The following is a 13001-nucleotide window of genomic DNA, read 5'->3' as shown; positions in this document are numbered from 1 at the left end:
CCTGGCTTTACGGCGGCAGGACAGCTCTTGGGGGTTGTCGAAGGTCCCGCCAGGGAAAGGCATGGGTACGGATATCCCGGGAAGGACACGCAGTGCAGCCGGCCAGCATACACTACAGACCTTCAAACAGACGGTGCTAGCTAGACGCAGCTGGCCTCGGGGTTTGCTATTTGTTAAAAATAAACTGCTCCTCTGAAAGTAACCAAATCTAGGTCTGTTTCACATCTCCGACCCTCCTCGTCTCACCCCTCCCCCTCCACTACACACACACACACACACACACACACACACACACACACACACAAACATACACCATACAGGCACACCCCGACAGAGACAGCAACCTTTCACCCTTAATAACAGCAAGAAAAAGCCAGAGCAATAAAATAAAAGTCTGCTTCTTAGGCATGGGGGTTGCCAAAAGAGCCGATTCCCCTGTCTCCTGACCCTGCGCCCGGCGCGCACGCACCCGTAATCCTGCATTTCTCCAACAAGTTGTTTATGGAGTTGCTTCCCTATTTGCCTACACCCCGAAATCCAACACTCCTCGGTCTATTTTGCCCGTTCCTCGGTCCTGGCCTGAAAGAGGGGGAGGGGCTCGGGTGCGGGTTGGGGAGGGCGGGCCGGACACGCGGGGCCAGCGCCGCGGCGCCCCCTGTCCACCAGCGGCCGCCGCCCCCGGATTATTTATCCGCAAAGTCCCGCGCGCGCCTATTGGGCCGAGGCCCGGGTGTCAGCGCGAGTCCTGGCTCGCCATTGGCCCCGCACACGTGCGGCCCTGACTCACGTGCTTCCGGTTTGAAGGCAAAAAGTGTGCCTGGGTGATTTTTTTTTAAGCGAGAGAGTTTGAGCAAAGATCCGAGCTGTCAGAGATTTGAAAAAAAAAAAAAAAAAAAAAAAAAGAGGCAGCCCCGGCGCTGGCGGAGACGCGCTCTCCCTGCAAAAAAAGCAAAGGCGATTAAAGGCGCTGCCAGCCTCGCGCTCTGGGCACAGCTGAGCGTGACACTCGGGGAAGTCAAACCCCTCAGTACTGCCTAGGAAGATGGCTAGACTTTAAAGACTATTTTTTATCTTTAAGAAAAAAAAATCTTGGAGATTTTTTTCTTTTTTATTGCTTTCTTTTTCCTTTCCTTTTTTTATTTTTTTTCCTCTCTTTTTGGCCGTAGCTTACTCCCCATTTAAAACAAATCATTGAATCTGGTTGCAGAAAGAAAAAAGAAATAGCCAAGTGTCTCCATATCTGGATGTCTACAAATTAGAGGGAGAGACAGCGAGATCTGCTCGATAAGAGCGAGCGATCCAGGCCAGGCGCCTGGGCTTTTCTTTCTGCACCCGCCCCGTGCCTTCGCTGGGGCTTCGCCGGCCTCCTTCCTCCGCGCACCCCCACGGGCCGCTGGCAAAGTGGGGTGGGGAGCGAGGCGGGGGGGGCGGGGGCCGGCGCGGCGGCCGAGGCGGCGGGGCGGCCGAGCATGGAAGAACAGCAGCCGGAACCTAAAAGTCAGCGCGACTCGGGCCTCGGCGCGGCGGCGGCAGTGGCGGCGGCGGCGGCCCCCGGCAGCCTCAGCCTGAGCCTCAGCCCCGGCGCCAGCGGCAGCAGCGGCAGCGATGGAGACAGCGTGCCGGTGTCCCCGCAGCCCGCGCCCCCCTCGCCGCCCGCGGCGCCCTGCCTGCCGCCCCTGGCCCACCACCCGCATCTCCCCCCGCACCCCCCGCCCCCGCCGCCGCCGCCGCCGCAGCAGCAGCATCTCGCGGCGCCTGCTCACCAGCCGCAGCCCGCGGCCCAGCTGCACCGCACCACCAACTTTTTCATCGACAACATCCTGAGGCCGGACTTCGGCTGCAAAAAGGAGCAGCCGCCGCCGCAGCTCCTGGTGGCGGCGGCGGCGGCGGCCGGAGGAGGCGCAGGAGGAGGTCGGGTCGAGCGTGACAGAGGCCAGACCGGCGCAGGTAGAGACCCTGTCCACCCGCTGGGCACGAGGGCGCCAGGCGCCGCCTCACTCCTGTGCGCCCCGGACGCGAACTGTGGCCCACCCGACGGTTCCCCGCCAGCCACCGCCGGCGGAGCGGGTGCGTCCAAAGCTGGGAACCCGGCGGCGGCGGCGGCGGCGGCGGCGGCGGCGGCTGCGGCGGCCGTAGCAGCGGCAGCAGCAGCAGCAGCAGCGGCCAAACCTTCGGACAGCGGCGGTGGCAGTGGAGGCGGCGTGGGGAGCCCGGGAGCGCAGGGTGCTAAGTACCCGGAGCACAGCAACCCGGCCATCCTGCTAATGGGCTCAGCCAACGGCGGGCCCGTAGTCAAAACTGACTCGCAGCAGCCCCTCGTGTGGCCCGCCTGGGTCTACTGCACGCGCTACTCGGATCGTCCGTCCTCCGGTGAGTACCCAGCCCCAGGCTGCGCCGTGCCTTTCGGCTCCGCGGACGCCGCCCCTAGAACTCTTAGCCTCCGGGTTGGGGAGAGCATGCCGGATCTCGGGCGTTCTCTTCTCTCACGCCTGCTTCCTCCTCCTTGACCTCGGTCCCAGTCACAGTCGAGCATTGCACCCAGTTTTGCGCTCCTGGATTCTGCGGCCACCTCCCGGGAGGCTACAGCTCAGGGCACGGGAAGCTCGATCCTTCGGTGTTGAACTCCGAGCCCTTCCGGCCTTCTTTGTGTTTTACCTTTATTATTCTTAGGAAAGACACAAGCAATCATTGCTTTTCCGTCCAGGGAAAGGGGTTTTTAGAATCAGCGAGAAGGTGGGCCTAGAAATCTGGGTCTGAAATCCCGCCAGCCTCGTCCTGCGGAGGCCGAAATCGAACAAAGCTGTCATTAGAGTAATAATCTTCACTTTGTGTTCTTACAGACACAAACACCATATCGATATTTTCCGCGGAGAGCTCACTTGCATAGAGATAGATTTAAGGAGACACAGGAAGAGAGAGAAACGCGTCAGATCGCTGTCCCTCTTCCCCAGGCCGGGTAGCCAAGAGAATCTGACCCGGGTGGGTGGAATTCAGGGAAGGGCAGTTGCTGAAACGGTGGGTGCCGAGAGCCCCTGGCCCCTGGTTTTCTAGAGCTGACAGACAGACAGTGGGAGAGAAGACAGGTCAGGCTCAGGTCAGAAAGCTGGGCCGAGGGCATGAGAGACCCCTCTGCCCCAGATTCTCCGAAGCACGCCTCGCACATCCTCCCGGCCCTGCCCCTTCCTTCTTTCACTCCTTCCTTTCGCACGTCTGCCAGATAGCAGATTTCTGTCAGCCATAGGCCCGTTTTTCTCGATTTTCCTTCGGCCCTTTACCCACATACTCCTTGCGCTTCGAGAACCCCAATCTGAGACCTACTGTGGGACAGCCGCTAGGCCCCGGGAGAGGAGGCTGCGGCCTGCCCGCCTCCCCGGACTGCAGCTCCCGGGAGACCGGTGGGAGCCAAGAGGAGGGCAGCAGGGGTTCTTGGCCTCCGATTGGGGTTCCGGCCACCGGGGTCTGGCAGGAGGCAGGGTACGGCGTAGCGGTGCGCCGCTCTACTCTGGCTGGTCTCCGCCTCCGCACCGCTGCCGGCTGCGCGCGGATCGATGCGCGCTATCAGCCCCCGCCATCTCGAGCCCCGTTATTGACACGGGCTCCCTGAACCTCCGAAAAGCTGCTTTGATTGACTCGCCTGATGGATAGAGTGATTGAGCTGTCAGGCCGTGAGGCTCGGGCTGGCCAGGAGGCTACGATTTTATTACAAGTGTTCCTCCCTCTGCGCGCGCGCGCGCGCACACACACACACACACACACACACACACACACACCCCACCAACAACAACAACATTCTAACCACGTCCGGGACGCACAACGCGCAAGCAGGGTCTTTCTGAGGATGTACACATTTCCTGGGCCATCTCTGCTCGCTAGGCTAATGACTACACTACACCAAGGCCTTCCTCCCGTCCCACCCCGCCTCCCAGTGCTTTCTGCACCGGGCTCAGGAGTGGGCCTTGTCTTTGTTCTTGGCTGCTTTCTTCTTACGAGCCTGGGGAGGCAGGGTGCTGGCTCCTGCTCCTGCATGAGCAGTTCAGGGAGACGAACCCCAGCCCGGACTTGCGGGGCGGCCAGGCCTGGACTCTTTTGTCACAGGACAGCTGGTGACCCTAGCGCTGGTCTGCCCCAGAGGCCAGCTGCCCAGTTTGCCCCTCTGTTGCTAGGTTTGGAGATGCCGGGGAAGATGCTTCTTCCAGACAGTTTTATAGGTTAACAGCCCTGACAGGGACTTCACTTGACTCAGGAAGCTCCCATAGCATGACAGGGCCCAGCAAGGAAACTCCAGGAGGCTTGGGTGTGCAGGCTGATGGGCAGAGGTGCAGGCTTTAGAGTCAGCTTCCTGTCTTTTCCCTTTTCTCCTCAGGGCTGGGCTCCATGGCAGCCCTCTTCGCAGACTAGGCTCTGAGGGACACTTCACTTTCCTAGGAAGGTTTCCTGTGGCCTCTTCCTATACCCGTCTTAGAGGCAAAGCACAGATTTTTGTCGGGATTGCCCCACTCTCTGTGTCCCTCTGCCCCTGTTTTGCTCGTGGATAAATAACCGTGCAAATAGGTGGGCAGGGAAAGCGGCTCTGGCTTGCTTTTGTTATTCAGTCTTCAATCCTGAAATTGCAGCTTCTGTGTCCAAAAGAGAGGTGAGGGAGCCGTGCCTGTGCTGCTGGGTGCAGGAATGGGGAGGGCCCTCTCTTTCTTACTGGCACCATCCAAAGGACAAAACAGAGAACTCAGGGCAGGGCACGTGGGTAAGGCATACAACCGGGTGAAGGCCTTTTCTCCCTTTTCAAGGAAACGGGTGGTCAGCGTCTTCCTGGGACCCTATAAAAGGGCTTCGTTTTAGGCCACAGGGACAGAAGAACAGGTCGAGAGAGCAGATGCTGAATACTTTGGAGCTAGACAGGTCTCTCACAGCGCCCTCCTTATCCCCTTGTTTTCTGGAGTCGATAGCTACAAGCAGATGGGGTCTTGTTGTAGGTGTGTGGGTGTAGGTGCGCTTCTTGAGGAGGGGGAGACGATTGGCTTTCAGGCTGGCGATTTCCCCAGGGCAATCCCGTCCTAGTGTCTCTACTACTACAGTGTTGAGCCTCTTTTTATTCCGGGACTGTGAAGACAGCAGGCCCCCGATCTCCAACTCTGGGTTGGGCTGGATGGAGCTCCAAATATCTCTCCATCTTGGACTCTGTGATTTAAGCCTATCACACGGCTCTCCTGTGCTGAACTGGGGTGTGGGTGCACACACAACTTCGGCCAACTTGCCTCCGTGACCCTCGGGCATCCCAGAGGGGAACCCAGCGACCCCAGGAGCCAGCCGATTGATCTAGGGGCTAGCGGGCGAGGGTGATAGGTGGGGGGCGGCGGCAGCGGGGCCTCGGCTAGCGCCCAGGAAGCGCGGGGCGCGATCCCCGCTCGGCTCCGCAATTCTCACGGCTTCCTCTGCCCTCTTCCCCCTCCCCTCTGCCCTCCGTCCCCACCTCCCACCCGTCCCTCTCTGCCGCTGCAGGTCCACGCACCAGAAAGCTAAAGAAGAAGAAGAACGAGAAGGAGGACAAGCGGCCGCGGACGGCGTTCACGGCCGAGCAGCTGCAGAGACTCAAGGCGGAGTTCCAGGCGAACCGCTACATCACCGAGCAGCGGCGGCAGACCCTGGCCCAGGAGCTCAGCCTCAACGAGTCCCAGATCAAGATCTGGTTCCAGAACAAGCGCGCCAAGATCAAGAAAGCCACGGGCATCAAGAACGGCCTGGCGCTGCACCTCATGGCGCAGGGACTATACAACCACTCAACCACTACGGTCCAGGACAAAGACGAGAGCGAGTAGCCGCCGCCGGCAGGGGCCGCGCGGTCCGGCCGCCGCGCCCGCGCCCCCTCCTGGTACCGCCACCGCCGCCTTGCCGGCCCCACGCCCGGGGAGAAATAATCAGCGCAAAGGAGGAGGAAGGGAACAACAGGGAAAAGAGAGAGAAAGGGGTCCCCAGGACGGAGAGTCGCGTTGGAACGAGACATTTTTCCAAAGGGAGAAAGACTTGGACAGGTGCTATCGAAAAATCAGATCAGTTCTCTCTTCACAGTATAAGGGACGAAACTGCGAACTCCTTAAAGCTCTATCTAGCCAAACCGCTTACGACCTTGTATATATTTAATTTCAGGTAAGGAAAAGAATTATGTGTAGCGATCTCTATTTGCTGGACTTTTTATTAATCTCCTTTATTATTATTGTTATAATTATTATAATTATTATAATTATTTTATCCCCCGCCTCCGCCTCGCTGCCCCCGGCCCAGTTTCGTTTTCTTTTGAATGTTACTGCTTCTCCGGTGCCTCCCGCCCCGCATCGCTGGCCCTCGTTTCTCTGGGACTTTTCTTTGTGTGCGTGAGAGTGTGCTTCCTCGCGTGTCTGCCCTTCTCCCGGCCCCCTCTGTCGGTCTGTCTGTCCTGCCCCCCACCCCTTTCGTTTTCCGGAGACTTGTTGAGAAATACGACCCCACAGACTGCGAGACTGAACCGCCGCTACAAGCCAAAGATTTTATTATGTTCAGAAACCTGTAGTCTGAAATAAAGTGTACACTGTGCTCACGAGCGGCTGGCGGCCCTCCTCTTTGCGGGCTGGGGAAGGGCGAGGGCGCAGGCACACGGCGGCCCGGCGCACAGCGCGCGCTCACCGGGCTGGGAGCCGCGGCGGCTCGGCCGAGCCTTAAGATCCAACACCACACAATGAATGCGGGGTGCCAGGGGGGCGCGGTGATAGGGGCGGCCCAGACCCGGGTTTGGAGGCCCGGGTTTGGAGGGTCTGGAGGGACACTCTTGGTCTCCGATTGCCTTGAAAGGAGCCCAAAGGCCGGAACCCCCCAGTCCTGACTTCGGACACACTGCCGGGCTCTCGGGGCTGCCTCCCGCGCAGAGCCAGGACCAGCCCGGCTGCAGCCTGCTCTGGTTCAACCTGCTCCTCGCTCCAGCTTTACTTCTTTTCTTTCTCTGTCTCTTTTTTTCTGATGCGAGTTTTGCTGGAGGTTTTCTCCTCTAGAAGCAGAAGGCCTTCCCAGGGCAGGGCAGCGGTGAGGGGCTGCCTCCCCTCCTGAGCGAGGGGCGCCTCGGGGCTGCCTGGACTTCCCGCTCTTCGTTTGGAGAAGTGATTTTGTTGACGAAACGGCTGGTCGAGGGCGGCACACGAGCCTCGCGGGGCTCGGAGCTCCTGGCTCCGTAAAACCGGGAGAGGAGGCCCGGATGCTGGGAAGCTATGCAGAGCGGCAGCCCCTCGGTCAGCTGCCGGATCGCTCTGTGCCGCGACCTCCGACGTGGGCACAGGCCTGACTCGCCCCTAACCCAAAGCCTAAGCAGGGTCCCTTTCACAATCCCAACAAAGCCTGGCTTGCTTTCTGACCGAGAGGGGCGCAGACACACGCCCCCCGGACCCCCAGGACCCCCGGACTTCATAGAGGGAAACGTCTGGACACTTGCCCCAGACCCTGGTGCCTAGCTTTCTTGGGTAGCCACTGGACCCCGCCATTCAGGCACTAGGGGAAGGAAGAGGAGGTCCCTTCTTATCTCCCTTTGCTCCAGGATTTTGTTTGAATGGTAAATTCTGTTCTCTCCGTTTTCCCCTGTCTTCTGTAGTATGTACGTATGTACCTGTACTCGTGTGGCCAGATACGTAGGTGTCCCGAAAACCTCATGTGTATATGTGATCACGTGTAGATAGATATCGGTGCATCTGAGTACCCCACGGGGTTTTGTGTATTCCTGCATGTGTGAGCATTACGCAACTGGGTGTTCATGTCTCTGTAATTAGATGCACACTTGGATGTTTGTGAGTCCACAGTGTGTGTGCATGTGCTTATTTGTGTTTGCAGGTGTGTTGGTGCACCCATGGGAGCTCTGCTTCTGTGCTCTTCCCTTGGGTTTCTTTCCTGTTTGTTGGATTGATTCTGTGAGAAGTGGGAGTGACCAGTCAGTCTGCCGTTTTTCTTGAAAAATTCCCCCCGATTTGGGCCTATGTCTGGGGGAAGTGACAGTGCTAGGTACCAGGTCTAGGAAGCCAGAGGACCGTTGAAGTCCCTGGTCAAGGCCTGGGGGGGTCGGGGCTCAGGGACCTGGAGTTGGAGAGCATATTTGACATTGCCATGGGTTCCCAACTTTACTGCAGTAAATCTCTTTCTTCTATTCCTTTCGCACCTTTCTGGGGTGGATGGAGTAACCTCTGCACGTAGTAGGTGCTCACCCAATCCTTGAGTGAAGAGTTAGAAGCAGTAAGGTGGGCTCTTCCCTGGGGATGGCCCAGGTGAGTTGTTTTCTAGTGGCTGGAAGTACATCCTTTGCTTTTCTCGGGGAGGTGGATGCAGGGGAGGAGCCTGCAATCTCCAAGCTCTCCAGGGCTTTGGGTTAGGGGGTCTGAGACCTGAGGCCCAGGGTACCCCTTCCCGAATCCAGACAGCTCAGAACATCAAGACGTTTCCCGGCCACATCCAGATACGATGTTGGGGGTGCCCAGTTCTACAGAGAAGCTTACTGCTCTGAATGCCTGGAAACTGGGCTGCCCTTCCTTCTCCCTTCCTCAATGTGGCCCCTTAGGGTACCTACTCCCCCTCAAGATCACTAGATCCAGAGCCTGGGGCAGGGGCCAACTTGAGCAGCAACTCCAAGAAGCGTCCTGTTCCTTGAGGCTCCACTTTCTCTCTAGCAAGGGATCAAAGCCAAGAGTTCTCCCTCTTCACCCTGGGGAAGAGGGAGGAGGTGGTCACCTCTCATCACAATTATATTAGTAAAGTGTATACATGTGTCATTACTATGTAATTTGATTTCTGGCCCATTATCTCCTTTTAGCTTCCAATCTCTATGGGTAAATAGAGTTTTCTTCATTTTTCAGAGGAGGAAACTGAAGCTCTGAGAACTTAAACATTTGGTCCATGCCTCCTCTGTGCCCCTGTGTCTCCCTCTTTGTCACATCTACTCATTACAACTGCCTTTTTTCAGGAATCTGACCAAGGCCCTGAGGTCATCGTCCAGAATGACTTTCCTATCTTCTCTCACTCTTCCCCTTCCCCACTGGAAAATCCTCCTTATTCGGGCAGAGACGAGGGAAGGAGGACTCTGGTCATATCTCTTTTCGTGCACCCCTGCTAAAAAAAGGAAGTAATAATAAACATAAACAGGCATCGATTTCTCTGATTTATGGGGCTGGCTTAGCCAGCTGCCGGTGTATTAAAGTCTGGGGCTGCATCAAAATAAATACTGCAGTGTGCTATCCCAACTTCCTCATTTTCTACCTTTTTTTTTTTTTTTTAAGATTGGATTGAACCATAAACTTAAATCTTCCTCAGCCCAGGAGGAAATACTCACTAGCCAAGTCTAAACAGTATTGATCCCTGGCTCTTTCTGAGGGCAAAGGTCTCTGTTTTCTTCCTGGAAACTCCCTTTCCTTTGGTAGGGTCAAGAAGAGGACGAGTGGATGGGGGTGGACTCAAGAAGGGGTGTTTGGGTGTGTGGGGCTGCGTCGTAGGACTGTGTTAGCTTGTGTGTGTGTGTGTGTCGTATTGTGTGTGGCCGTTCACATAGGGGTGGTATTGAGTACATTTATTTGCGCTTGGGATGTGGAAGTGTGTGTTTTGAGTGTATGGGTGCCGATAACGATTGTTTGGTGCTTGTGGGTGCGTGTATATATGCCCAGCTCTCTGGCCCTCTGGGCCAGGCAGCCCAGGATACAGAGAAAGAGTCGCCTGCTAGCTTACCCCCTACCTGGCCGTCACAGCCCTGTCACCTGTGACAGGGCTTCCAGAGATGATATCACCGGGGAGGCCACTGTGCCCCAATGCCCTCAGTAAAAGGGCCTAACTGCAGAGGTAGGCCTAACTGCAGAGGTGAACCTGGCTGACTCCAAGAGGCCGAGGCCAAGGCCAGGGTCAGGGAGGCCCTCCCCAGACTCCTTGCCCCGTGAAGGTGTCTGCCGTGGCTTCTCTGGGGGGCCATCACTTCCTCCAAAGGAGGAACTTCTTTTCCTCTTCTTGAAAGCCATTCCTCTGGCAACATAAGCGCCCCCTGAAGCAGCCGTCTCCTAGCTTTGCCTCACAGCCTGGGGCCCGTTTAATCTGGATGTCACCATGGGTTACATTGGAAATCCTGTTCACTCCATCTGGGGGGAGGTGGCAAAGGACTGCTTCATCCCTCATCACCCCCGCCTGGGACTTCTGCTGTCTCTGGCTTTGAACCCAGGTGAAAGGGTTGTGGAAACCTGTGGAAAGGGGCAGGGTTGGGGACTCTACCAGCCCTTTACTCCTCCCCAAATGACTTAGGCCAGTCACCTAATGCAGTCCCATTGTTGGAGGGGTCCTGCAGGGAATCTTGAATAAAAGGTCTCATTTAACTGGGGCTCGGGGCAGGGTGGGGATGGAAGGGAGTGGAAGTGTGGGATCTGGGAGGGAAAAGTGCCTTCTACAGGAAGTGAGAGGCAAAATCCTGACATCTCCTGAGTCCAGTAAGAGCCTCAGTGTGTCACTGAGCGGTGGCACCAATGCACACGCAGCCACACAGAATACGCGCACACGCTTCCGCCGATCCAGGTGCACAGAAATGCACTCACTCGTGTGTATACACGTACACGTATGTAGACTATGTACACATATACGAACAAGTATCCATGGGCTGACACCTAGAGCTGATGTACAGAGGTGGGTTCCTAGCAAGCACATGGCCATTGCCCGGGTAGAAGTTTTTGGCACGTATCTATACATGGTCTAGGAATACACCTGCTGGTGTCCAATATACACCTGCAAGCCCCAGCTGGTGGGCTTTGCTCCTAGCCAGTGCAGGGACATTGTTTCCAGGGCTGGGGACATACCTGCCTGCCCCCTCTTTTCCGTGGAGGCCACCAGGGAGAACTGGGGCTGAAGTGGGTGGATTGATTGTATGCGGGTGGAAAGACTGGGGTCAAAGCAGCCCTTTCCTCTCCCCAGAGATAGCTGTGGCTGGCTGACTCTGGGCTCAGACACACATATGCTGCTACACCTGTCTCCATTCCTCCCTCTCTCCCGCCTACCCTGCACCTCCCCAGGTGTACCTCCTGGGGGTGGAGCAGGCCCAGGGAAGGAGGGGCCAGACTTCCGAAACTGATTTCTCAGAGATCTGGGTAAGTCCTGGGCCATTACAATTTGCTCCTTGAGCTTGCTCCTAAATGCAGCCTCTCCCAGAGATACCCACTCTGGAGGTGGAGTGGGTCCCTCCAGTCTGGAATTCACCCCATCCATAGATATGGTGTGGGTTGCTGTGAGGACATTTGGGAAGATTTCAGGTTGCAATAATAGAAGACTCTGGGTCTGCAGAAAAGCAGAGATTCACTGTGGGTGCTCAGACGCACACATCTTATTCTGAAGAGAGGATTTGGATCCACCGCTCCAGACTCAGGTTTTGGTTACAGGGGAATGGGGTGAGGGGAGGAGCGCTGTGCAGGGGGGAAGCAGTGAGCACAAGCCTCCCCCCTCCTCAACTCTGCCAGGGGATGGGGTATAAACGCCAGCAACCTTTTAGGGATTAGCAGCCACCAGAAGATTCCTCCCAGGCCCCACTGCCACGCAAGCACAGGGGTGGTGGGAAGCGCCGTCCCGCCTGTGCTCAGCCTCCCGGTGGTGGCCGGAAGACCTGGACTGCTGGCACCCCAGGAAGAGCAATCACAGCGCAGAGGGGAGGGAGACCCCTGTGGGTAAGATGGAAGGAATCCAAAGAAGAGAGGGACCCAGTGGCATTTAAAATTTGGCAATGACCACTGCGAGAGCGGTCTAGGGCCCTGACAGAGGTCAACCGATTCTGGCTGAAAGGCCCACAGTTGTGCCATCCGATGAAGCCAACGCAGTGGGGAGCTTGACCGATAAAGCTCTGCTGCTGCTGCGCGTCTGCATGGGGCCGGAGCGAGGCGGCCATTAAGAGTCCCAATATCATCCGAGCTGAATATAACGTAGATACTGAAGAAAACTAAAGCAAGTCCCAGCAGCCACCTCAGCAGGTCCCTCCCTGCCCGACACCCCTCCCCCCCCCCGCCACTTCCACGTGCAGGACTTGTCCATTTGGTAGGGTAGAGGCAATTCAGAAGATGACACTCCCAGAAATTTAAAAATAATAATAACATAATCGCTATTTACTGAGAGCCAAGGTCGCACATTGCTAGTAGCCGCTTGACACAATGTACTTTATTCCACCTCACACCCTTCTTTGAGGCGGCTAGTATCATCCCCATTTTACAGATAAGAAAAATGAGGTCCAAGGTCACGCCAAACCACATTAAACCTTACACTGTAATTATGTGTCATAAAATTCCAGGACGATTCCCACGGCGCACTATCAAGTTTCCGCAGTAAGGAAACTTCAGCACAAGGTAGGGAGAGGCATGGATTTGGGTTAAGGACTATTCTCTCTCTTCTGGAATCTTAAGTAGGACTAGTCCGCAGCCCTCACCCTCACCCTCCCCTCCTCCCTCAAGCTAGTAACTCACGTCCGAATTCCTGCTCTCAAACCCCACTCCAGCCGGCTGGGTCTCAGGTTAGGCTCCTAGGAGGTTCCGATCTTTTCCCCCGTTATGATGAACCCCTGCACCCACCATCAGCAGTGCCCACCCTCACGCCCTCCTCTCCCCCCTGAGCCCAGGCTGGGTCAAGCTGACGCAGCCCTCCCAGGGCGTCTCGTCCTTTGGTCTTACTCCAGCTGGGCTGCAGCTGCCTGGGCCCAGCGCGGTCCGCGGAGGGCGCGTCGAAGATGCACTTCCGGTCAGCGCAGCGACGGCTGTAGGCCCGGACTGCCCAGGCCAGTAGAGGCGGGCTGGAGATCGGGGCGCATCTGGGGCTCGCCCTCCCTCTAGAAACCGCGAAACCCCAATTCTGCTGGTCCGGCGCGGGGCGCGGGTCCTGCCCACCGGCTCGTTGGCCACGCCGAGGGGAAGGCCGCCCCGGCAGCTTACTCGCGCCGGGCTCCTGGCAATGGACGGGGACCCGCGCTCCGGCCGCAGGCGCCGACGCTCCCCGCCCGCCCG

General features: G+C 57.3%; 1 protein-coding gene across 1 annotated transcript; it reads left to right on the top strand.

The window, feature by feature from the left end:
- The first annotated feature begins 1434 nt into the window (after nt 1–1434).
- On the top strand, nt 1435–6264 carry EN1 (engrailed homeobox 1). The gene is made up of 2 exons (XM_060015724.1): nt 1435–2370; nt 5497–6264. The coding sequence occupies exons 1-2, from the start codon at nt 1470–1472 to the stop codon at nt 5811–5813; spliced, it is 1218 nt and encodes a 405-aa protein (XP_059871707.1). The 5' UTR covers nt 1435–1469; the 3' UTR covers nt 5814–6264.
- The last annotated feature ends 6737 nt before the right edge of the window (nt 6265–13001 follow it).

The sequence above is a fragment of the Delphinus delphis genome, chromosome 7 (assembly GCF_949987515.2).
Source record: "Delphinus delphis chromosome 7, mDelDel1.2, whole genome shotgun sequence".
Taxonomy (NCBI): Eukaryota; Metazoa; Chordata; class Mammalia; order Artiodactyla; family Delphinidae; genus Delphinus; species Delphinus delphis.
Note: the sequence above shows the minus strand (reverse complement) of the source record. Positions and strands in the feature narration are given on the sequence as shown.

Excerpts from the sequence above, each read along its gene's own strand:
- EN1 (XM_060015724.1), top strand. The coding sequence starts at position 1,470 with ATGGAAGAACAGCAGCCGGAACCTAAAAGTCAGCGCGACTCGGGCCTC. Across the intron at positions 2,371-5,496 it reads CTCGGATCGTCCGTCCTCCG|GTCCACGCACCAGAAAGCTA; the intron begins GTGAGTACCCAG and ends CTGCCGCTGCAG.